Below are 27,324 nucleotides of genomic sequence, written 5' to 3'. Positions count from 1 at the left end.
AAGGCTGTATCTTAAAAACAAAAAAGTAGGTCACACTCCACATGAACCAGATTCGAACTTGACCTAAATATATCATCAAGGTTAACATTCTGACCAAGTTTTATGAAGATACAGTCATAAATGTGGCCTCTAGAGTGTTAACAAGCTTTGATTTGATCTGATGATCTAGCTGTTGACCCCACCTGACCCGGATTTGACAAAGACCTAAAGATCATCAAGAGTAACATTCTGACCAAGTTTCATTAAGATATAATCATAAATGTGGCCTCTTAGAGTGTTATTAACCTTTTCCTTTGATTTGATCTGGTGACCTAGTTTCTGATTCTACTTGACCTAGATTTAAACTAGACCTAAAGATCATCATGATTAACATTTTGACCAAGTTTCATAGAGATATTATCATAAATGTGGCCTCTAGAGTGTTAACAAGCTTTTCATTTGATTTGACCTGGTGACCTAATTTTTGAACCATCCTGACCAAAAATTAAAACTGACCTAAAAATCATCAAGGGTAACATTCTGACCAAGTTTCATTAACCTCTAGAGTGTTAACTAGCTTTTCCTTTGATTTGACCTGGTGACCTAATTTTTTTAAACCCACCTAAGTACCGGTAACCCAAATTTGAACTTGACCTAAAGATCATCAAGGTTAATATTCTGACCAAGTTTCATTGTGGCATGGTCATACTTGTGGCCTCGAATGTGTTAATTAGCTTTTCCTTTGGTTTTACCTGGTGACCTAGCTTTTTTTATCCCAACTGACCCAGATTTGACCTTGACTTAAAGATCATCAAGGTTAACATTCTGACCAAGTTTCATTAAGATATAGTCTTAAATGTGGCCTCTAGAGTGTAAACAAGTCTTACCTTTGATTTGACCTGGTGACCTAGTTTTTGACCCCACTTGACCCAAATTCGAACTTGACCTAAAGATCATCAAGGTTAACATTCTGAAAAACTCTCATGAAGATATATCATAAATGTGGCAAGTGTTAACAAGCTTTTCCTTTGATTTGACCTGATGACCTAGTTTTTGACCCCAGATGACCCAATATCAAATTCGTCCAAGATTTTATTGAGAGTAGCATTCTGACCAAGTTTCATTAAGACTGGGCCAAAATTGTGACCTCTAGAGTGTTAACAGTCAAATTGTTGATGATAACAGACGGACGACAACGGACACAGGGTGATCACAAAAGCTTACCTTTGCAGGGGCAGCAAATTCAATTGTCCGTATTACCCAGGTTGTCCCAAAGCTTGTACAGACAAGTGAAATTTGACCAGAATTTACTATATAACTATCATACGGACAAGTACAAAATAGCAATTGACAAGAAAGGACAAGCAAGTCAAAATCAGATTTTGCTGCCCCTGCTTTGAGCACTTCATGCTCAGGTGAGCAAAAAAGAAAAAAAGTTCCATACAAATACCATCATACTGGTGAAACATAGCTAAGAAAGGACATTTAAATAACTATTTTCTAGATGGGTATGGATAACCAAAGAAGAACATATTGTACAATTTTATACATTTATTTTTCACTCCAGACCAGATATTGCAGCAACTTCCCCAACATGTTCTCTCACAGCTTGGTCCAAAACATCATGGATGTCTTTACACCCTTTTACAGCCATATCTAACACTGGGCTTAAATTGTCTTCATGCAGACGTGCATTCATTTCAAGAAACACTATTTGTTCAGATTTAGGTAGTGTAGCTACAATTAACTCCGCACCACCTGATGATTCTTCCAAGTAACTGATGTCAACAATAGGTTTGTCATTTACAAAGCTTGCAGAACAAGCACAAACATAGTCTCTCAGTGGAATTCCAGCGTCAATGAGGGCAAGAGTCGCAGCATTTACACTAGCGCAGTAATTACCTCCATCTGATTGTAAAACCTGAAACATTTTCAAATACATTTAAACCTGTGTGGAAATACTATACTTGTTATAGTGAATACAATGTTTTTATTTCAAGACAATGTTTATTTCAACCTTGTTCAAACTGTGGTACTGGACTGGTATAAAAGGATTCTATAAACAAGAGGGCCATGAAGGCCCTGTATCGCTCACCTGACCTATTGACCTAAAGATCATCAAGATAGTTTCATTACGATACGGTCATAAATATGGCCTCTAAAGTGTTAACTAGCTTTTCCTTTGACACGGTGACCTAGTTTTTGACCCCAGCTGACCCAGGTTCGAACTTGACCTAAAGATCATCCATATTAACATTCTAACTAAGTTTCATGAAGATACAGTCAAAATGTGGCCCCTAGAGTGTTAACAAGCTTTTCCTTTGATTTGACCCAGTGACCTTGTTTTTGACCCCAGCTGACCCAGATCTGAACCTGACCATTAGCATTCTGACCAAGTTTCATTAAGATATCGTCATAAATGTGGCCTCTAGAGTGTTAACTAGCTTTTCCTTTGATTTGACCTGGTGACCTAGTTTTTGATCCCAGATGACCCAATATCGAAATCCTCCAAGATTTTATTGAAGGTAACATTCTGACCAAGTTTCATTAAGATTGGGCCAAAATTGTGACCTCTAGAGTGTTAACAAGCTTTTCCTTTGATTTGACCTGGTGACCTAGTTTTTGATCCCAGATCACCCAATATCGAAATCCTCCAAGACTTTATTGAGGGTAACATTCTGACCAAGTTTCATTAAGATTGGGCCAAAATTGTGACCTCTAGTGTTTACAAGCTTTTTCTTTGATTTGACCTGGTGACCTAGTTTTTGATCCCAGATGACCCAATATCGAAATCCTCCAAGATTTTATTGAAGGTAACATTCTGACCAAGTTTCATTAAGATTGGGCCAAAATTGTGACCTCTAGAGTGTTAACAAGCTTTTCATTTGATTTGACCTGGTGACCTAGTTTTTGACCTAGATGACCTGATATCGAACTCGTCCAAGATTTTATGAGGGTAACATTCTGACAAAGTTTCATTAAGATTAGGACAAAATTGTGACCTCTAGAGTGTTAACAGTCAAATTGTTAATGACGGACGATGGACACAGGGCTATCACAAAAGCTCATCTTGAGCAGTTCGTGCTCAGGTGAGCTAAAAATCCTATTTATTTATTTTGTTGGGTTTAACGTCACACCGACACAATTATAGGTTATATAATATATGGTGACTTTCCAGCGTTGATGGTGGAGGAAGACCACAGGTGCACCTCCGGGCATTATTTCATCACAAGAGGGCACCTGGGTAGAACCACCGAACTTCCATAAGCCAGCTGAATGGCTTTCGCACATGAAGAATTCAAGGCCCTGAGTGAGGCTTGAACCCACATCGATGAGGAGCAAGTGATTTGAAGTCAGCAACCATAACCACTTGGCCACAGATGCCTGAACAAAAAAATTCTAAGATCTTGAATAAAAATCTCAACAATTTGCTTTCTACCTAATATTTTGTGAAGTGGTTTGATAAACATGATATTATAAACTGATTAGGGTGAAACATTATTTCAAGAGAAACAGCAAGTTATAATTCTGTTATTACTTCTTAGAACTAGAATATGCACCACAACACAATGTCTTCTGTCAAATGGCCAACAAAAGCACAATTTGAACTTTGGGTTTGAATTTGAAACCTCTTCATTGCTCCACCTACTGAGCAAACCAGGCAGGCTAAAATTTGTAAGAACTTGGAACAGGAAACATAACAATATTCAACCTAGAATATATACCTCAACAAAGATGTCTATCTGTGATCTTGGATACAAACTAGTAAGTATGGCAGCATCAAATGTCTGCTGAAGATGCATTGTCATCTCTTTGGACTTTCGATCTCCTCTAGGACGTCTTTTACGCTCACCAGTGCTGAATGTGGCCATGCTGTACTGACAATTCACAAGAACTTTATCATGAAGTGCCTTCGATTTACTGCCTCTAATCTGGAAATAAACAAACAAGTATACAAATTTCACTTTATATTGTACTTCATTAAACAGTTTTAATACATGTTTACCGTGTTTAGTTAAATTAAAATGAAACAATGATCTAAATATCTGTAAATTGTACTACTGTTAGCAGATCAAATTGCCTCTTCAACGTTTTTCAAATCGATAGAGTTGCATGTTTACGTCACAAAAACTGTGAAGCTGAAACTATTTTTGGAGTAACCCTGACAGGTTAACTCCGCCTCATCCGCAATAAATTATTCATTCACCTTGTCGTGAAACTTTTTTTCTTTATCTTGACGTCACACAAAGCGCACGCTCTGACTCTATCTTTGAAGTAACGCCGTACTTGCATACAGTGTAAAGTGCAATAAGGTGATAATGGATTTGTTTTAAAATCAGAATATAGAATATTTCAACTACGTTCAAATGAAAACAGCGTTTTTTGTTTGTTATGACCATTATTATCGACGAAATTTCCAACCACGTAAGGTATACAAGGTTTTATAGAAAGGTATCATTGAACCTTCAAGCTACGTAACACTTGTAGATCTAATTGTCATATCCATAAAAACTGATTTATTTGATATTCAAACTTTTGCAGAGTCTTCCATAGCTTAACTATCGCAAATCAAACTCCATTATAGATCTAGTTTTTTAATTTTATTTTTGGTGGGGTTTACGTGTATACATGTGAATTTATCTAGATCTACTATTTATTTGAAGTCGTTAAAACACTATTTCAGTTATTAAAATACTTGCAGTTGATAAGCCTTGTCTTCGTTCATGGAAAGAACCAGTTATAGACTCACATAAGTCAAAATAATTCGATGTTTAGTTTGTTTTATATTTGTGACAGTCACTCCAAAAGGACCAAAATAACTGAGGATAAATAACAGCACACCGGCATGTAAAGTTATTTGTTTTATCGCTTGCACTTTATGTGTAACATTAATGGTGTTAAGGGGAATTATGATAACTTTTACATAAATTAATGAGGAATTGAATCCCCCTTTTGATTAGTCTAAATAATGAGACCTCGGGAAGACCGATTTTACATTTTGATATTTTACGTTGTCTACCTAACGGGAACAACGATAAAAAAAAACAACATTAAACTCTTGAGTACAATTATTTGGACTGCCTTTTGATACATGTAAGTTTTATTTGAATTTATCTCATATTCGCAACAAAATCAGCATTTGAACCCTAATCTAGCGATGACAATTTCTTTCGAGTGGAGAAAATAACTCGTAACTGTTTCCTAGGATCGCGTCAAATTAGTTAGACTAAGACCCGACTTTTTTCAACTAAAGAGACATGGTCGGTTCCGAGATTCGAACTTATGCCCTTCAATCAATGATGAGTGAATCCAACAACTCGAGTCAGGCACGTTTTGTAATTATAGTGAAAACTTCTCACGAGATACATTATTTAAAAGAAAATTCTGCAGCAAAAGGTACTGAAATTTAGGCAGAAAAAGGCCTGTAATGTACAAGAGGGTGTCCTTTTTCACATCCACGCTACCTAAATGTAGTGTGCATTGTGGCAGGATTAATTTAAATTCTAAATGAAGATTAGATCTGGTACATCTGTTACAATCCGGTTAAACACCCATTCCAACAGTATTTATGAGTATTTAAATCATCATTTCTCGGTGATGCAGCCAGTGTAAACAAGTTCATTCAGTATTTTTTACTCGTATCGGAAAGGCGGAGTTACCTGTATAGACGAGATCCAAAAATAGCTTCAGCATGCTGCTTTTGTGACTTAAAGGTACAAGTCTATCGATTTAAGAAAAGGCGAAAGGGCAATTTGATCTGCAAACAGTAGTATTTCTGGTATAAACTTTCTGACCTTCACAACCACAACTTTTTTAAGTACAGTCATACTTGCTACAGAGACCAAGTCTATTAATGAACAGCCTGCATTTAAGAAGCTACTTTTTTAATTCCTTTTGTATTGTTAAAATTTTTTTAAGTATTAAGAGACCCATTTATGTGAAGAGACCATTTTCCCCCATCCCTTTGATAGTCTCTAAATGCAAGTTGTACAGTACACTCTGTGTTTTGACAAACTAAAGAACTTTCACAGCTCTGAATACAATCTATATAATAATTGTACATGGGTTATTTTCAGTTCTTTTGCAACTTATACATTACAAATCTATGTCAAACTGAAAGTATATGAGAAGAGACTGACTGAAAGAAAAGTGTCAAAGTAATTTGGACCTTTAAATGTCATGGCCATTTAGGGTTCACTGTTTACAGATTTGAATAACTACCTCTTACTGAGGTATTGGCAAGATTTTCAACTTAATCTCCATTGTAGGAGCTGAGCAACACCAAAACCTACTTAGACCTACATAAACAGACAAACATTCCAACCAAGTCTCAGGAAAATCAGGGAGAAAATGTAGCCTTTTGAGTGTGAACAATGTCTTTCTATGATTTGACCCAATAACCTTGTTTTTGACCTAGATAATCATACATGTGATAAGTTCAGAATCCCAAAACTGGAGGTTTGCCATTTTTCAGCTGGAGTTGGGGTCTCAAAACTGGAGGTTTTTTATCGACATAAATTACCTAAGCGCGCGGACACATAACTTAGAGGCAAAATCCAACATTTTTGGCCACACAATAATGTATATAAGTCTACACCAGAAGAAACAATCCTCATAACTCTTGATTTGAATTTTGACAGAGTTATGCCACTTTTAAACTTCCTTTTTTTTGTTAAAGTTTTATACAATGTCTAATATCTCTGTTACATTCAAAGCTATTGACTATTATGCCCCTGATACTGGCAAAGCTTTAATTGCCCTTTTTACTGGCAAAGCTTTAATTCAGAGTCAATCACTGAGAAAAGTCGAGCATGCTATCTTACAGAAGCTCCCTCCTGTTCTAACTTAAACTTAAACTTTCTTAACAGATTAAATTTATAGAAACAAAGTCTCAATTTAAGTCTGAAATGAAGGTGAACATGCATTAACATTATTCTACTCGAGGACTTAAAAAACAAGAGCACCGCCTTGCGAGTGCTGATGCTCATCTGATTTTTTTGTATAATAGAAATATTGTCCTACCCATGATTTTCTATGTCTAAAAAGGGCCATCATTCTTGCAAAAAGCAGGATAGAGTTATGTTTTTTGATGTACAGCGTCCGCTTATGATGGTGAAAAACTGTTGCAAGTTTTAAAGCAATAGCTTTGATAGTTTATGAGAAAAGCTGACTTAAACATAATACTTAACCAAGAAAACTGATTTTCTAAGTCCAACAGGGGCAATAATTATTGCAAAAAGCAGGATGGAGTTATGTTTCTTGCTGTACAGGGTCAGCTTATGATGGTGAACAAGTGTTGCATGTTTCAAAGCAATAGCTTTGATAGTTTAAGAGAAAAAGTTGACCTAAACATAAAACTTAACCAAGAAAACTGATTTTCTAAGTCCAACAGGGGCAATAATTATTGCAAAAAGCAGGATGGAGTTATGTTTCTTGCTGTACAGGGTCAGCTTATGATGGTGAACAAGTGTTGCAAGTTTCAAAGCAATAGCTTTGATAGTTTAAGAGAAAAAGTTGACCTAAACATAAAACTTAACCAAGAAATCTGATATTTTCTAAGTACAAAAGGGGCCATAAATCTTGCAAAAAGCAGGATGGAGTTAAGTTTCTTGCTGTGCTGGGTCAGCTTATGATGGTGAACAAGTGTTCCAAGTTTCAAAGCAATAGCTTTGATAGTTTAGGAGAAAAGCTGACCTAAACATAAAACTTAACCAAGAAAACAGATTTTCTAAGTCCAAAAGGGGCAATAATTCTTGCAAAAAGCAGGATGGAGTTAAGTTTCTTAATGTACAGGGTCAGCTTATGATGGTGAACAAGTGTTGCAAGTTTCAAATCAATAGTTTTGATAGTTTAGCAGAAAAGTTGACCTAAACATAAAACTTAACCAAAAAATTTGATATTTTCTAAGTACAAAAGGGGCCATAAATCTTGCAAAAAGCAGGATGGAGTTAAGTTTCTTGCTGTGCAGGGTCAGCTTATGATGGTGAACAAGTGTTCCAAGTTTCAAAGCAATAGCTTTGATAGTTTAGGAGAAAAGCTGACCTAAACATAAAACTTAACCAGGCAACGTTGACACCGATCAAGTGATGACAATAACTCATCATTTTTTTTTTTAAAAATCAGATGAGCTACAAAACGAAGCTCTAAACTGGTCTGAACACAACTCATAAATTATGTAAATTCCTTACCCCACCCACTTTCGTATAAAAATACTGATGATTTTGACATGAAAAATAGAAAACAGAAATGCATCACAGGGTTCTAGCCAGGATTTTGCGAAGGCATGTTGCAGAAGGATATTTTCTGACGAGCAAAGGGGTGGGTGCGGGAGGGGTGTCCCCTCGTGCATGGGGGGTATGGGGGTCACCCCAGAAAATTTTGTGTTATTACAACTCTTTTTGGTGCATTCTGGTGCATTTCAGAGTGAAAAACATAGTGGTATTTTCAGTGATTAATAAGCATCATTTACATGTACAACAAGTAAAGATATTAGGTCATAAAAATCCTAAGGAGTTATCTGCTGAATGACAATTAAAAGTTCATCAATTTTAAGTTGCTAAAAATGTTCATTTACTATTTATTGTACATAAAACAACACAATTTTAGCACTGCACACAGATCTATTTGTATTTTAAAGTTTATGTCTTCTATTTCTGCGGAGTTTATTTGCTGAAAACTTATCTATTTTAAGTTTTTGAAAATGTCAACTGTTTGTTCTACATACATGTAAAACAACACAATCCGAGACTGTCATCCAGGGAAACGCTGGTTTCCATTTTGGATCAATGGCCATTTGGCGTGGCTGGGAGGGATTCTGAAATTGTGACCAGGGCCTCCGTGGCCGAGTGGTTAAGGTCGCTGGCTTCAAATCACTTGCCTCTCATCGATGTGGGTTCGAGCCACACTCGGGGCGTTGAATTCTTCATGTGAGGTTCTTCTTGTGAGGAAGCCATCCAGCTGGCTTACGGAAGGTTGGTGGTTCTACCAAAGTGTCCGTTCGTGTTGAAATAATGCACAAAGGGTATTTCAAACTTTTCTCTACAAGTTCTATTTTGAAAGTGACGACAGAAAACATTAATTCTTGCATTGTCTTTTCGATATTCCGCCCGAGAAAACACATTTCATTCATGTGAAAAACATTAATATTACGGCGATAATTGTTCAAAAGCATTTTACCGTGTTGCACAATTTTTTACTTAATTCCTTACATTGTCTTTCCTTGATTGCGAAAAACATTCGGACGATAATTGTTGAATCATCTGTCATTATATCTAATGACATGTATAATCTTAAAACTTGCGAGAACAGTCACTTTCATGTACACATCACAAGATGCCGCCTGTCAAAGGATTTAAAGGCGGAGCTACGATGAAATTTACGTCACACGTTCCACATATAGGAAGCTGTCATTGGTTTATCGGTTATCTTAACTCGCATCGCTTTACCTAAACTATCGGGCAGCACGTGGAAGCTTTTCGAATACACTATCGGATTAATCGGGGTGTTTATTGGGATGATTTTATGACATGTCGCTTCGGCAATTAAGGGATGACGGGGGAAATAAGGGATGTCGAATATACAACTCAAAGTCTGAAGGCATGTCGCATGCGACAGGCGATAATAGCCTGGCGAGAACCCTGCATCAACATGTATTTACCCTTACCAAAATAATGTAGATTGATGTTATCAAATAAATGAATGTGTGTTTTCATCCAATTTTCAATGAAATATGTCCGATTTAGTAGCAAATTATGTTGGTAAAGGACATTGGAAGAAAATGGCGTAACTCCATAAGGGGAAATAACACTCCTGTTCTAAAAATAGTAATGGACTGGTTTTTACAGAGCAAAATTTTTCTTTGAATAATCAAAATTCATTTCAGTTGGGAATTATTTCTTATGACTGGGAGTTTTTTTGCTTCAAATTGATAAAAAATGGAGCTTAATTGGCATTGAGAATGGGCAGATATTCGGCCCCGTGATGTGAGACAGGTGGAAATGGCCCTGCTTGTCTAATCCCTTATCAAAACAAACAATTAATAATTCACCTGTGAAAAACAACTCTTTCCTCCAGCTACATGTGTGTCAAACATGTATAATACACAACAGTCAGTGACACTCTGATTTACTGTGTAAATATGTTCGGCACTCTTTGGTAATTATCAACCCAGTCATAACACAGGCACCAGTATCGGACCTGGGACAAAAATATGTTTGTTTTCATCCTAAATGAGTTCAAAATGAAAAATATTTAGTGAAATATGAGCCCCCTTCAAAAGCTAGCAAGACATTTCGACCCCAAGACATTTCAACCCCAAGAGACAATTCCACCCCAAGACATTTCAACCCCAACTCCTTGGACATTTCGACCCCATTCAATGATATGCCTGAAAACATCTAAAAATGCCGTCATTGTTATAATTAAGCTTTAATCTATAGATAATTGAGCAATTTCAAAATGTAATAACGCTTAATTACCAATTAAAATGTTAAAATACGGTTATTTTCGCGAAAATAAGATTTTTTTAATGAAAATGAGCCACATTTGTCTAAATTTCTTTATTTTCTAAAATTCTTTTTTAATTTCTTAAAGACTATATTAGTACCTGCCTTCATATGAAAAATAAGTCATTTTTATCTCACAATAACGAAATAATCATCATTTATATTTTTTTTATTAACGAAAATAACGGGATTTATGTATCAGCCGCGTTTATTACGTAAATAATTTATGAACAAATCGTTCTGATTATCTATCTTAAAATAACCTCCATATAACATATTTTCATACTAGGTTTTTATTTATATTTTCAAATCATCTTAAAGACTATTTTAGTACACGGCTATATTAAAAAGAAAAGATTTTTAAATCATCGGCCGATTTCGCTGATTTTATTTATGAAAATAACTTTAATAAAGTCACATCTATAATACCTCTTTATATATTTATCTATTTATTTAATATTTTCATTTGATTTTTTTTTTTTTTTTTGGTGAAAGATATATGCATCTCATTTCTATGGGATTCAACCAAATATAAATAATTATAATGTAACTCAAAGAAGTTTAAGATGTCACCATCTTCATTATATTGATATTTAAAATGATAATCAGAAAACGTGAACTTTTGATTGGATTATCACACCTTGATTAATTGTTTGTTGATATAGAGCACGTGTATATTTATCTGCAGTGCGCATTGCAATTAACAATCAATTAAGCGATTGTTGTGACATCGGATATTTATATACATGTGTCCACATCAGGGCTCCGGAAATTTTGATAACTCAATCGGTCCGACACGAAAATCCTGACATCGGCGCTACCCCACCCACCGCATTCCCAGTATTATATATTTTGTAAAACGTGATAGTGAAAAGAAATAAGCATGTCATGCATTAAACCTAAGTTACCAGTCACCGCGCGTTACCATACAATAAAGACAGTTATTCAGTGTTATGTGTGATCGTTACTTTGTTTAAATTTCGATGTTTTTCCAAGATAATACGAGGCATTGACACCGTGTGCGTAACTAGTCTAAAAGCCAACGCACATGACTTCAATACCGTATACACGGCAGATACTTTGTGATGTTTCCTCATTCTTTGACGAAATTCTATAAAATACAATGCGTCAAAGTGAGTTACACGACACATATTCTCTGCTAAACAGCCTCAGTATTTAAAGAATACTCTGCCGCGGACCGAATGTGTACGTTATTTGAACGCTGAGATCGAATTTCCCGCATGTATAGTACCAAAACGTCACGCAGGTTGGCCACGGATATTTCATTTCACTTACGTTGTACTTCAATAAGCAACTACATTTTATAAAGTTATATGTTCTCTTCTGATGTAAACAAAATTTCATTTTGAAACGTTTTTTAAAAGACCGATTTGATAAACAGTGCCACTCCGGTTTTCTTTATCATTCGTGGTTGCCCGTCCATTTTTTTCTTTTTTGTACAGTCGGGTTGCAAAGACAATTTTCTGCATTTGTTTCAACTGGAGCCCCAACAAATGAATCATGTAATTTTTTCAAATCAAGTAATTATAAAAATTATTTTTATCGGTTTTCCGTATGATGTCTCATTAAATCAAAGACCTATAATGTGCAATTATAGCTCTTTGATTAAATGCAGCGACCATTTGTTTGTTACCGTGATCAAACATAGCCTTTTGAAATAAACCATCCGTCAGATTCTAAATAAAAGAAGTTGATCCCCGTCGAAATGATTTGGATCCAGTTAGAAACGTTAGGAAACCAGTCAAAAATGTTTAATACACCGCAGTCGGCTGTCTGCAAACATTAAAGGATGTGCCGCGCGAGCACTGATTGCGTCACGCGCTAATTACGGACCGATTATCAAAGTGACAATCAGACCGATTGACACGTTTATTGATTATCTGAAGGTGCGACCAACAATTTCTTACTTGGCAGGTGATCGTGTATTGAGATATAAGACCGAAATTTATACTTTTCTCCATTTTTACGGGACCGATTTTTTGCGTTTTTTCACTTCACGAATCGGTCTGAAAAGTCAAAAATCGGTCCAAAACCGACAAACCGGCAAATTTCCGAAGCCCTGGTCCACATTATCTTTAATTTGGGCGAAAATGTAAAGAAAAAAATAGGAAATTAAACAACATTGCTTATTTTCGCATTTAATGTTATTTTCGTAAGCGATTTTGATGCACACATAAAGTATTTGCTTTACAGAATACAGAATATGATTTTTGTTATTTACAAACTGCTCTTTTCTATAAAGGACATTCCTTCCAGTTGTAAAATATCAAACACGAAATCCCCGTTACTGCAAAATATAAGAATATGTGAGTACTGTTCTGTTAAAAACGGGGGAAAAATATCATATTTCATATCTGTAAGGAAAATGTGGCAGCATTATTACTTTTTTCTATATTAAATATTTTAGCAAATACACGTGATTTAAAGTATGATTTTAAAAGTATGATTTTAACAACTTCAAGCGATTTCGGTCACACATTAAACCGGAATCCACCTAAAAAACGGGATACACCGGAATACATTTTCCATAACCGGAATTCACCTGTATTTTGTAAGTTAAAGGTAGTTTTGAAGGTTTTTTGAAATAATTCAATCATACATTGTATATATCATAAATGAAAAAAAGACGAAAGGAAAATAAAATACGTTCACGCAAAATGACTATACGAGATCGAAATTCGGCGACCGCGCGGGAAATTTCCATTACCGAAATACACCCTTATTTTATTATAAATGGTATTTTTGTAGAGTTTATTGCAGCAATCATTCGTGTATAATATAAATAATAAGTTTCAGAAGGATAAAAAAAATTCTTTAACGCAAAACGATTTTTATAAGAGATTGAAATTCGGCAACCACGCGGGAAATTGCCATAACCGAAATACACCCGTATTTCTTAAACAAATGGTATTTTTGAGGTGATTTATGACTGAATTCAAACATATGTATAATAATTTTCTCAAAAGGCAATTAAAATACTTTTGCGCGTTACTACATGATTGAAAATCGGCGTGCGCACTGGAAATTTGTGCATTCGAAATTTCCATGTCCTAAAATTCTCTAATGTACACAGGTATTTCTTTAATAAATCGTATTTTTAGGGTTTATGATAGAATTCAATCATATCTCTAATAAATAATTAATTTACAAAAGGAAAATAAAATGCGCAAAACGTTTTTATACGAAGCTGAAATTTGTTGAGCGCACGGGAAATTTGCGCACTCGTGGATGAACCACAATCGCCATAATTTTGTTAGCTTTTAAATTAAATAAAAGCTTATCATATCTAACTGCACTTACCTTGTTAGACATTATTTGTCACATGTCACTTGTGTGTGCTTACAAATATACCGATTAACTGATGTAATCAATAGGTGTGATAATCCAATCAAACTCTGTCAGGACTAATCAGAGGCATGTGTTTGTTACGCCGCATATATTCAAAGGACATTAATTGTGCTTTGGCAATAAATGCAGTAAACGTTTTTATATTTATATATAAATATGATATAATTCTTTTAAAAACTGATTTTTCATAATATATTTTCTTCTTAAATTATCAAATTAAACATGAAGAAATAATTCAATTAGTTCCAATAATAAACATACGGCCGGTCCTTTCCGGTCAGCGCGGTTTTTTCACTGACATGTATTTTGTGTATGATTCATTTAAAAATAGAATATTTATATAGATCTATATATTCATATTTTCTAAAATATGCAAAATGGAAGAAATATAAAATGAAAACATACAACTATTTCTGAGGGGTCGAAATGTCTTGGGGTCGAAATGTCTTTGGGGTCGAATTGTCCAAGAAAATTAAATTTTGACGTTGAAATGTCTTGGGGTCGAAATGTCTTGGGGTCGAAACGTCCAAGATTCCTTCAAAAGATACATATGTCTACTTCAAAAGATACGTATGTCTACTGCAGTAGACACATGTATCTTTTGAAGGGGGCTCATATTTCACTAAATATGCAGTAGACATATGTATCTTTTGAAGGGGGCTCATATTTCACTAAATATTTTTCATTTTGAACTCATTTAGGATGAAAACAAGGCCATATTTTTGTCCCAGGTCCGATACTGGTGCCTGTGCCGACACCCCTTGAAAATCCCATCCCCCCCTTCCCCCGTCCCCCGAGGATTTGCTAGCCGTCAGGTAACTGCTAGAACGCAGGCTAGGTATCCGGTTACCGGATGGCTAGACACTACAAAAAAAAAATATTTTCAATTTCACCTCATGCGGGCCGTAAACCGCGGCCAAGACTTTAGTGTTGCCTTGTTCTATATAAGCTGATCCATCAGCTTGACTGAAAACCCCTAGTCTACACTGAATTCGTCTGAGTTCATTTGATTTTCGGCCGTCAATACGAAAGCCTTGGTCTGAAAGCAATTCCAGACCTGCCATGCTCAATTTTTGTTGACATTGAACGAAAATAACAAATGCAATCCAATTGTGATCCAGCTTATTCAAGTGCTTGCTGAAAATTTTCCCTGTTGCTCCCCTTATGGTTTGCAAGCGTCAGCAGATACAGAAGGTGAAAACATATCCATTTCCGGTTCATCGCAAAGTTCGCAAGGGCATGGAAACGGAGGAAAAACACGATGTTTCTCAGTATTTGACGGTGTTACGTCGTGCAAAATCTGATAATGAGAAGTTTGCAGCTTTGCTTATGGTAACGAATTAAAACCCGTAAAATGTAAAACACCTATGCGTCAATGTTTATCTTTGTCACAAATTTTCGCGATGTTATACAGTAAACAAAAGGAGTTCCATAAAAAAAATCATCTTGTTGAATATGTTTCGGGGTTTATTTTGTCACGGAACTTGCTTAAAAATGAAACTGTCCAAGTGTTGCATCATAATGTTAAGGGAGTACAGGTAAATTTTCAGTAAAAATCTTGTATGTCTTTGTGGGACACTTGTATTGTAGGTTGAGGTCACAACACCCTCAGTAATTAAACTGTTTCTGTAGTTTGCATTAATTGCTGCTGTGCTACAGAAATCATGATATTCACAGTAAAATCTAAATATTTTTATTTTGTGTTAAGTGCATTCTAAAACATCGGTCAATAATGTTAAATTGATGGGCAAGATTTGTGTTTTTACATTGCTGTTCAACTGATAATCTCGAAAAATTTTGATAACTGATTATGCATTCCATCAGAGCCTCAACCATCCCAATAGCTCAATGGAATTTTCTCCTTTTTCAAGTTGGGGAAGTCATAGCCTTACTCATTTGGCTTATCGGGATGACTTTTTTATGATGAGAAGGCTTGGGCCTAGGAATAGTAGGATCATAAATTTTAGTACACAGGTATAACATCATTAAATTCAGATCATGTTCGACTTTGAGATCAGTAGGTCAAAGGTTAAGGGCACAATAATCCGGAACAGTTCAACGGTTTCCAAATGATAACTTGAGAATGCTTGGGCCTGGGATCATGAAACTTCATAGGGAGGTAGATGATTACCAGCAGATGACCCCTATTGATTTTTAGGTCAGTAGGTCCAAGGTCAAGGTAGGTCACTGTGACAAGGCCGGTATTGTGGGGGTATAATTCGTCATTCCTATGACAGCTCTTGTTTCATTTGCCTCGGACGTTAGTGCATGTGCAGCTTCAAAGTCCTTCCACATGAAATGAGAAAGTAAGGTCATAATTGATTTACAGTAAATTCTGTGTCAGATATCATGAATGTAAAATTGGCCCTGAAATAATATCTTGCATTCAGCTGAGGTGTATGAGAGTTAAAGCGGTAACAAGTAGACCTGCTGCAGCATGTCAGCAAAAAAACTGTCACTAAAATAGAGGAAAAAAATTGAGAACTACAGTCAAAATCTGTAAGACCACCTGTAAACAGAGATAACCTGGTTATAAAGGCCAGGGATATAAACTAGCTATTTTTATTTAGGGGCCCAGACTGTCAAAAATAAATGTTTAACATTAGGTATATGGGCATTTTCTCCAACAATTTCGGTGCGCAGCCCAAAATTTAGGGGCCATTGGCTACTGGGCCCTCTGCTAATTTATATCCCTGTAGGCTACTAATGTTATTTCTGATTCTTAACATTTGATGTTTATTTTGAGTGACCTTTGAATAATAAAGATGTCTTTTGCCCCCCACCCTGCCATGAGTGGTGGGGGTATGTAGATTTGGTCTTGTCTGTCTGAAGTTCGTGACGGACCTAGCTCAAAAAGTGTTTGATATATATTGATGAAACCTTGCATGAGTCTTTATAATAATATGAACTCGGCACATCCTATTTTTCATCTGGCTCCACCCCGTATTTCCAGAGTTATGGCCTCTGATAGAGTAAAAAATGCACATTTTCACCTTGTGATGCGCCTAGCTCAAAAAGTATTTGATATAGGTTCATGAAACCTTGCATGAGTCTTAATCATAATATGAGCCGTGCCATGAGAAAACCAACATAGTGGGTATGCGACCAGCAAGGATCCAGACCAGCCTGCGCATCCGCGCAGTCTGGTCAGGATCCATGCTGTTCGCTAACGGTTTCTCTAATTGTAATAGGCTTTGAAAGCGAACAGCATGGATCCTGACCAGACTGCGCGGATGCGCAGGCTGGTCTGGATCCTTGCTGGTCGCATACCCACTATGTTGGTTTTCTCATGGCATGGCTCATATGAACTTCGGCACCTCCTATTTTTCATCTGACTCTGTCCCCTATTTCCAGAGTTATGGTCCAAAATAGTATTTCATATAGATTGATTAATTAAACCTTGCATGAGTCTTTATCATGATATGAATTTGTGCACCTTCTATTTTTTGTCTGTCTATGGCCCTTATTTGCAGAGTTATGGCCCCTGAAATAGTAAACAATGCACATTTTCACCTTAGTGATATAAATTGATGAAAACTTATATGAGTCTTTATCATGATATAAACTTGTGCACCTCTTATTTTTTGTTATGGCCCCTGAAATAGTAAAAAATGCACATTTTCACCTAATGATGTGCCTAGCTCAAAAAGTATTTGATCATGTACATTCATGAAACCTTGCATGAGTCTTTATAATGATGTGTCCTTGCACACTTGGCAATCTTCTTGAAAATCTTAGCACTTATTACAGAGTTGTGGCCCTTGAAATAGCCAAAATAGCGAATTTTTTGTTTGTGATGCTCATAGCTCAGAAAGTATAATGGCCTAGAATAATGAATCCTTTATATAAAATATTTTTTGAGGCTATACCCCCTTAAGACTGCAAACATTTGAATTATTGCCCCTTATTTGTGACAAATGTACTTGTGGGGGCACACCCTGTGTCCTACAGACACATTATAGTGCAGGGCTCGCACAGACCTGGAAATATCATGGAAAATCAATCTATCTTGGAAATATCATGGAAAATCACTCTGTCATGGAAATATCATGGAATTTTGAAAAGATAGATTTTATCATGAAAATATCACTCATTTTGAGTACGAACATGTGTCTCACATGGCTTATTTTACCTCCATGCTGGCTGTTGCTACGACAACATTTCTAGTAAATGGCAGTGCCCACGACAAGCCTGAAATATCAGTAAATCTAAAGGAAACTGCAAATTTAATTACGAATGGTGTTGTGAGGAACACTATAAGGCATGGCTGAAACCATTCAAGGCCGATCTCAACAAAGCATTGAGCACAGTTTGTGACTATCATAAATTTATCAAATATGGGCGAGCCAGCAATAAAGTCACACATGAAAGGCACGACCCATAAAAGAAACTTCTACGAACATTAAAAGACAGCCAATTTGAGCTTATTTTTAGCTTATCTGATTTTTTGAAAAAAAAATGATGAGTTATTCACTTGATTGGCGTCGGCGTCGGCGTTGCCTGGTTAAGTTTTATGTTTAGGTCAGCTTTTCTCCTAAACTATCAAAGTTATTGCTTTGAAACTTGCAACTCTTGTTCACCATCAATAGCTGACCCTGTACAGCAAGAAACATAACTCCATCCTGCTTTTTGCAAGAATTATGGCCCCTTTTGGACTTAGAAAATATCAGATTTCTTAGTTAAGTTTAATGTTTAGGTCAAATTTTCTCCTAAAATATCAAAGCTATTGCTTTGAAACTTGCAACAGTTGTTCACCATCATAAGCTGACCCTGTACAGCAAGAAACATAACTCTGTCATGCTTTTTACAAGAATTATTGCCCCTTTTGGACTTAGAAAATCAGATTTCTTGGTTAAGTTTTATGTTTAGGTCAGCTTTTCTCCTAAACTATCAAAGCTATTGCTTTAAAACTTGCAACACTTGTTCACCATCATAAACTGACCCTGTACAGCAAGAAACCTAACTCTGTCCTGCTTTTTGCAAGAATTATTGCCCCTTTTGGACTTAAAAAATATCAGATTTCTTGGTTAAGTTTTATGTTTAGGTCAGCTTTTCTCCTAAACTATCAAAGCTATTGCTTTGAAACTTGCAACTGTTGTTCACCATCATAAGCTGACTCTGTACATCAAGAAACATAACTCCATCCTGCTTTTTGCAAGTTTTATGGCCCTTTTTGAACTTAGAAAATCATGGGTAGGACAATTTTTCTATTATACAAAAAAAATCAGATGAGCGGCAACACCCGCAAGGCAGTGCTCTTGTTTTAAGCCTGTTACCAAAATTGAGACCAGTACTAGTGATGAATCTATTTAATATTTAGTTATATGCAATAATTTGCCTTAATGTCATGTAAAAGTGATACATTACCGTATAATGGAAAATCACTGAAGATCATGGAAATATCATGGAAATTGAGTAACAGAATTCTGTATGAACCCTGTAGTGTCTCTTGCAAACAGGGCCATTTTATACAGGTTTGACTGCATGTGAAGATTAGTATTTAAGGTGTTGATATGCGACTACAAGTTTTAAATGGGTGCCATCTTTGTCTTTTATGATATCATACCCCTGCAGGCTGCTGGGCATTTATTGCATTTAAAATTTCAAAAGAAAAGTATTATTAAATCAAAGTCTATAGAATTTACAACAAATAGTTTTAAATGTATTCACTTTTGTTTATTTAGGTTGCCAAGACAACAAAGGACAAGTCATGTGATGTAAGCATAAAGCGAGAAATTCTTGATGCAGTTGGAGGGAAGTTCTTCTCAAGGCTTCTAAAAACTAGTAAGAAAATTATTATGATTTTCAATATTGTAAAACTTGAACAATAAACTGGTGGGATTTCAGGTAAGAACTGTAAGTGAAATTAAGCATGCTTAAAAGCAACAAGTCCCCAAATTGAATGTTCTGATCATTCACTTCATTACAGGATGGTTGATAGATGTTAAGGCTCATTATTTTGATTGTATGCTGCATATTCTGTGATTCAGTCAATAACATATTGAAGAATTTGGTAGGTGGTAAAACTAAATTGTCATTACCATTTAGTACCTTCAGTTCAATATTTCAGTTTGTTTCAGCCATAAAATTTTGGAAAAAATGTTAGATAGTGTAAAACTTTGTTTCCAGTATGTTGTCAGGTTATTATTGTTGTAAAAGTTTGATAATGGCATAAGGCCTAAATGCCCCCTTGCGATGAAATAATGCACGGAGGGGCACCTGGGGTCTTCCTCCACCATTAAAGCTTGAAAGTCGCCATATAACCTATCATGTGTTGGTGCGACGTTAAATCAAAAAAAGAAAAAGAAAAACATAAGGCTTAAAAGATATGTGTCTTTGACAACCCAGACGTACATAAAAATTTCACTCCCACTCTTCGTAGCTTGTTTTGAGACTGTTACCATAAACATAAATTTTTTCCATAATCGTAATATAAAAGACTGACATATTTGTGTCAGAATGAATTACTTAATTATCAGGAAATATAAAGTAAGCTGGTAGAGAACAAACAAAAATACAAAGGAACATAGCAAAGTCTATAAATCATGCGGTTGCATATTCATTTGACAGAAGAACAAATGACTAAGATACAAAAGACTGCTTGGGGGATTTGTTTGTTGAAGAGTTCATTCTGTCATAATTGTGAATATTTTAGACAAAGTACCAGATGATTGTCCACCAAACATCTACAAGAATGTGGCAATGTCAGTGCTGTCTGCCTTGTGTACTGAACCAGAAGTTGTATGTTTTACAATTCTTACCTTGCATTTATATGATTACATTAGCTTTTATAGCCCTGAAAGGAGGCATGTAGTAGTTACAGTACTGCACTGCCCATCTCTACATTATTTTAATTAGTTTATTAGTCTCTCTGTCCTAAATCCTTCAGCTGAGTGATCCCTCTGAACCTTTATAAAAATGTTGATCATGATGAGGTATTAGGTGCAGCTGGGTCATTCCCTCCAAGGTCAGAGGCAGGGTTTCCACTGGCCCCAATTTTTTTTCCACCACAAAATATCGAAGTCAACGACACATAGGGGGAGGGGGCGTCCTGTGAGTGTATTCTCCAACACACTGGAGGGGTTAGGGGGCTCTCCCTTGGAAATTTTTGAAATACAGGCATGAAATGAAGGCCTCTGGTGCATTTTTATGTTCAAAATTTTGAGATAATGGCAAATTAGTACCCTTTTGATGAGTGGGTGGGGGGTCAGGGGGCTTTCCCCCTGGGGCATTTTGAAATACAGGCATGAATTGGTGGCCTCTGGTGCATTTTAAGGTCCAAAATTATGAGGTAAAGGAGGGCTTAGTACCCTCTTTATGAGTGTGAGGGGTGGGGTTGGGGGGGGTCAGAGGGTTTTCCCCCTGGAAAAAATTATAAAATACAGGTATGGAATGGTGGCCTCTGGTGTATTTCTTTGTCTAAATTTTGAGAAAATGTTATTATTTCTTTGCCAAAATAGCAGGGTACTTCTCGGCAAAAATTAAAAAATATATTTGCATAGGTAGGTCTTCTCTGAATGACCAAAATTAATCGGAAATTGGGGTCACGAAAATGTGTGACAAAAAAAACTTATTTTCTATGGCCAGAGTTAATTTTTACCATTTATTCCTGCTTGTTTATGGCAGTTTTTCATTGGAATTTGCAAAAATCAATCTCCAATCATGATTATTAAAAATTATTGGAATTTATCGCGGATGTCCCGTCAGTCGTTCATTCCGAAGTTTTGCTACAAAATATAACTTAGAAATGGTTACTCTGACACTACTTTTGTGATTCCGCTTGTTAAAACATGAATAAATTAGCTATCATTGTCTTTTAATTCAGTCTGTGAAACATGACTTTCATTAAATTTTGTTTACTGCCACGCCATTACTTCAATCAACGATGACATATGTAAAGGCGGAGCTTAATAATTTTGCCGATAAAATTCGTCATGTGTTCTACACCCAAAGCTGTCATTGGTTTATCGCATGTTTAAATTAAAGTCAAAGATCGAGAGGCACGTGGCAGCTTGTGTAATTGATGCTGAATCGCTAATCCCTCGCTTGGTGACACGCTGTGTATTGTGTATCATGAACGGAAACGCCCGCGGGTAATATTGATTTTTTTAGGCAAGACGGAGAGTATTAAGACAGAGAAATACACATTGTAAAAAATACATCTACAGCAAAAACTTTTTTCGCCAATTTTTTATTTTTTTTCGCCATTGGCGACTTTGGCGAATTGCAGCGGAAACCCTGAGAGGTGTTCATCACTTTTAAGTGATGTCTCTAGTTCTTATAAAAAAGAATTCTACTGACATCTTTTGTGAGTATTAGTTATTTAAAGATGTCAATTTGCCTTTAAATCCAATTCTCATTACTTTTCTAAAGTACACATGTTGAACAAACCAGAGTTCTTTCTTATACGCTAAGTTTATCAGAATATACTGATAGGAAAAAGAAATGCTGCAACATTTTGTCATGAATAATTTATGAAATAATAGATTTCACTTGACAAAAATTTGTTATTGTATTATTCCTAATCTTCAAAAAATCAGTTTTAAAATTAAAAAAAAATGCATAAACCTTCATTTAAGTAGTTGTAAGGAGTTTATTACAGGCAAATAAGCTGAATGTTACCAGTGTCTTTATTTCACACCGGTTTATTTTAAAATGTCGAATTATCAGATCAACAGACTTGTTTTATTAGCTCACCTGTCACATAGTGACAAGGTGAGCTTTTGTGATCACCCTTCGTCCTTCGTGTGTCCGTGCGTTCGTTTCATGCGTCCGTCAACAATTTCTTGTCTGCACGATAGTAGTTTCATTTATGATTCTATTTTAACCAAACTTGCACACAACTTGTATCACCATAAGATCACGGTTTCTTTCTTGAACTGGCCAGATCCCATTATGGGTTCCAGAGTTATGGCCCCTGAAAGGGCCAAAATTAGCTATTTTGACCTTGTCTGCACAATAGCAGCTTCATTTATGATTTGATTTTAACCAAACTTGCACACAACTTGTATCACCACAAGATCTTGCTTCCTTTCTTCAACTGGCCAGATTCCATCATGGGTTCCAGAGTTATGGCCCCTTGAAGGTCCAAAATTGGCTATTTTGGCTTTTGCAGCCATATAGAGACTTCATTTATGGTTTTATTTGATACAAACTTCCAAAATACCTTCAACAACAAGAAATCTTGGATTCCATGACAAGTCAGATCCAATCATAGGTTCCAGAGTTATTTTATATCTGATTACCTCCTCTGATTATTATCAAAATGGATTTATATCAGTAAGTACTTACAGGACTTATTTGAAATTTCATTATTGTTATTAGTTGGACTGAGACAATCAGGGTAGATAGCTATGGACTGATTTTATGTCAAATTACCTCCCTTTATTTCAAATTAAAATTGTTATATCTCCATAACTAATGAAGAGACTGATCTGAAATTTCATTTATGTCAACAGATTTATTTGGCAGATCCTTCTTTTGTCCACTTACAATATTTATTTTTTTAATTACTTCCCTTTTACGTTACTATAAATAGCTTATTTTAAGTAACTTTTTTTATTATTGGCCGTAGGGAAAACACGAGACCAGTTTTCTGTGGTACAACATGGATGGTACCTCCCATTTTTAGGTGTATTTTAACATATCTATACCTTGTAAGATTTTTTTTTTTTCTTTTTGGTTAAATTTCTTCCCTTTGTTGTTCCTGTCCTTTGGACTTAGATATTTTTTCTGAGGACCTTCTTGTCCTCAAGTGCAGTGATAACAGGTGAGCGATATAGGGCCATCATGGCCCTCTTGTTAAACATGTCTTTTATTTATTTGAGTACAGGCTAACAGTCCAGTTCTCACAGAAAATGTTACAAGCTTTAACAACATTGTTCTTCTCAATCCCGGGTAAGTTTTTACATTTTGTTTTACAAACAGGGAAAGGGATTCAGACCTATGTATTTGGTAAAAAAGGAATAAATAACCAAAATGTAAATTCAGTTTTTATGCCCCCGGCATCAACTGGTGCGGGAGGCATATAGTGATTGTCCGTTCGTCCGTTCGTTCATCCGAGCTCACATTTGCATACTTAGGTGGCTATAGGAACAACAGGTAACTGTACTTTTTCTTTGATGTCATTCATTCCGTAAGGCTTTTATGTGGCTATTTTTCTCTTACGTGGCTGAAAGAACAATAGAGAGAACAAAAGTGTAGCCACATAAGTATTCATATGTAGGAACATCCGTTCGTCCGTCCGTACGAGGTTAACCAAATCGGACCGTTTCGTCTGGCATCAATACCTCTTACTAGAATGACTTGATACTAATGCAGATGTAACCTGTGACCATTCCTCATCTTCAGACATCACCTGACCTCAGTTTGACCTTGACCTCATTTTAGACTTAGGTTGCTTTATATGGGCCATCTCTTGGTTAACCAAATGGGACCGTTTCGCCTAGCATAAATACCGCTTACAAGAATGAATTGATATTAATACAGATGTAACCTGTGACCATTCCTCATCTTCAAACATCACCTGACCTCAGTTTGACCTTGGACTCGTTTTGGACTTGGGTTGCTTTTTATCGGCAAGGGGGCATCAAGCGTTTATTGAACGCAGCTCGTAGTTTTTAAAATGAGTTTTTGGGAGGTGGGGTGGGGGAGGGGATTTCAGTAACCCCTATTATAGAAGAAAAAAGCCTTTCAATTAAAGACGTTAGTACAACTTGCCTTTTCGGTCAGTGGAAAGCTTGTGAAGAGTCCACCTTCATAGTTTGGTAAACTTTCCATCCAGGTAAATAAATGAGATCATGATAGAAACTATCTATTTCAAATATAATCAAAAACATGGGCATCGGAAGTGTATATTACAAAAAACATATTGGTCAAACCTTGAAACTCTGATGCAGTTAATGCATTTTAGTCACAAGGGAAACAAAAATTAACATGTATAATTGTTACAGTAGGATTTCAATAAACTAAAGTGCTACAGTAAGCAAGAAAATTTGTCTACCAGAATAAAAAGCTTATATGTATACAGTATACAAGAAAATATATCCAAAAATATCAGTTATGTGCTTCCAAATCGGATTGCAATACCTGTCTCTCAGCCACTTGTGCATGGACGGTAGTTCGGCAAGCCTCATTACCATCCAATTTCCTGGTGCCTTTGGGATGAATAATTTTATCCAATTCGTAAACACATGACAAATATTATTAATCAAACAGAAATTTTGATTATCATTATCTACGCCTTTAACCTAAACAATATACTAAATCCACTTGTCATTATAATCTTGACTTACTGATTTCATCTGATTTGTGGAAGCTTTTTTACCCATGAATAAAGCCCATAGGAACCCCGGGCACTTTCCTCCATAAAAACTGGAACGTAGTCATAATTATGAATTGCATTTTGGTGATGAGACTTAAACTCAGCAACAAAGCTTTATTTGGAGAAGAAAGGAGAAGCTGTGCGACTGAGCCAGGTTATATTTGTTTTTAGATGATCTTTAGGATGGGTTTCACTATATTTGTATCTGGTTATGTTTTTCTGTTTCAGAGAAGAGGAAGATAAACAACTGGTAGATGATACCTATGACTGTTTCAACAGCTTATGTCAGTCAGAGCTTGGGTTGGAATTTCTCCTCAAGGCTAAATCTGTGTCTACTTTCTGCCAAGCTGTTATCTCACAGAGCTATGGTAAGAATTTGTGTTTCAGGATATATTGATAACATGTATTTTCTTTAAAAAATCGTGAAATGGCTGGGATGTGGTCATCTTCTGTAAAATATTGTGATTTACTCAAAAATCTGAGGGAGATACAGCGTGAGAAAATCCCAGAATTTAAACCTTACGAAACTCAGTTTTATTACTCTTTTTTGAGCCTACCAGTAATACTGCAATATTTTTGTTGGTCAGTTTAAAAATATGCTTTGAAACAGCCAACTTGATGCTGGAGTCTTAACTAAGTTAGATACCTTTTAAGTTAAGATCCATTTCTAGCAGCTGTAAGAGTTGTTGATCCTGTTTAAATGTGATTTTACCAAATTATGGGAAAATAAATAGAGATGGTTGGTAAATTATGGTATTATAAATCAATTAAATGTTTAGGTTTTGAGAAGGCACATGAGCTGATATGTTGTGTGGTGTCATGTTTTGGACCAGATACATGGAATGGATGTGAGCAAGCCTACCATTCATATGTCAACTTCCTTGGGCGACAGTTTCTTGAGGATGAGGTATTTACATAATATACTAGTTATGACAGTCTTTTGCCATATTACTTTTCTACATATTTACATAGTATGTATCCAGTTAATTGCAGAAAACTAAATGTTTACTCAACTATAGTTAATGTATTTTAACAAAGCACTATTTTGCATTATTTTCTAGTAAACAGATTGCCTACAGCTTTTTAATCCAGTTTTTATGCCCCCGAAGGGAGGCTTATTAGTTTTCAACTGTCCATCCGTTAGTTCGTTCATTCGTCACAACGTTAACTTTTTGCGTGAAAGCACTTTACTCGCGAACCACTGCACCCAGTACCTTCAAACTTCACATGCTGATAGTACTTATTGAGTACATGACCCCTACTGACTTTGGGGTCACCAGGTCAAAGGTCAAGGTTACCAGGTCAAAGGTCAAGGTGCTGCGGGGGCATTTGTCACCATTAGTGACAGCTCTTGTTGAGTCGGCTAAACGCTGTCAAGCGTTTGACGAGTCCTTGCTAGCGCACGATTTCTCATTCTTAAATGGCCTCACAACACAGCGAAGTGATGTAGTTCCATTGGATTGTCTCTAATTTCAAAGAGTTCATTGATCGAATGAAGTTCATTTATGTCAATCCTATTTGCTATGACCAATATACGATGTAATCTGGCATATTTATGACTTGTAATTGTGCAATACTCGAATAAAGCCACGTATTTTCTTCCGCGGTAACTCATTAAGCATAAACACGCATAACGATTCTGCGGGATTTGGTAATACATTTGCGCATATGATTATGGTGACGAATTTTATGCCCTTTTGTCACAAAATAGCAAATATGATGTTCACAAATTCAAATAAAAACTGCATATTAACTTATTAGCCAAATTATCCATTTGTTACCCTGTCCGTTTCAAAAAATAATCTTTAAAATCATTGCACAAATAACAAATTTATTGTGCTGTGCATTTTATGAATTGCGCAGACTTACAAAGCTTGCGTAACATCCAGCGAAAGACAAAATATAGTTCCAGAACATACTGCTAGTATTTTATTGAGTGGGTACCTCTGAAAGCATTGGAATGTCTCTTATCAAAGAGTTTACCACATCGATGAAATTAAATTATGACAGCTTCATTTTAAATGACCCGAATAAGATATGTGCAGTACGTTAATTCTTCCGCAAGACTTCGCGGATGAATCCTAACTACATTCAGGACACTTCTCGGCGAACACGCTTGACCTGTTTATAACAATGCTTCTACGACTT

At 35.9% G+C, this 27,324-nt stretch overlaps 2 protein-coding genes across 2 annotated transcripts in view; one reads left to right on the top strand and one right to left on the bottom strand.

The window, feature by feature from the left end:
• Positions 1–1,510: 1,510 nt before the first annotated feature.
• Positions 1,511–14,968, bottom strand: LOC123548588 (exosome complex component RRP41-like). The gene is made up of 3 exons (XM_045335968.2): positions 14,747–14,968; positions 3,705–3,911; positions 1,511–1,900 (listed from the first exon to the last, which is right to left on the bottom strand). Exons 1-3 carry the CDS (start codon positions 14,915–14,917, stop codon positions 1,538–1,540), a joined length of 741 nt encoding a protein of 246 aa, XP_045191903.1. The 5' UTR covers positions 14,918–14,968; the 3' UTR covers positions 1,511–1,537.
• A 34-nt stretch (positions 14,969–15,002) lies between these two features.
• Positions 15,003–27,324, top strand: part of LOC123548581 (neurochondrin-like) — a 32,804-nt gene continuing 20,482 nt past the window's right edge. Inside the window, exons 1-6 of the mRNA XM_045335955.2 lie at positions 15,003–15,185; positions 19,538–19,637; positions 20,509–20,594; positions 23,686–23,750; positions 25,405–25,544; positions 25,956–26,083. Coding sequence (XP_045191890.2) covers positions 15,018–15,185; positions 19,538–19,637; positions 20,509–20,594; positions 23,686–23,750; positions 25,405–25,544; positions 25,956–26,083 — 687 coding nt within the window. The 5' untranslated portion in view covers positions 15,003–15,017. The remainder of the gene's footprint in view (positions 15,186–19,537; positions 19,638–20,508; positions 20,595–23,685; positions 23,751–25,404; positions 25,545–25,955; positions 26,084–27,324) is intronic.

This window comes from Mercenaria mercenaria, chromosome 6 (genome assembly GCF_021730395.1).
Source record: "Mercenaria mercenaria strain notata chromosome 6, MADL_Memer_1, whole genome shotgun sequence".
Taxonomy (NCBI): Eukaryota; Metazoa; Mollusca; class Bivalvia; order Venerida; family Veneridae; genus Mercenaria; species Mercenaria mercenaria.
Note: the sequence above shows the minus strand (reverse complement) of the source record. Positions and strands in the feature narration are given on the sequence as shown.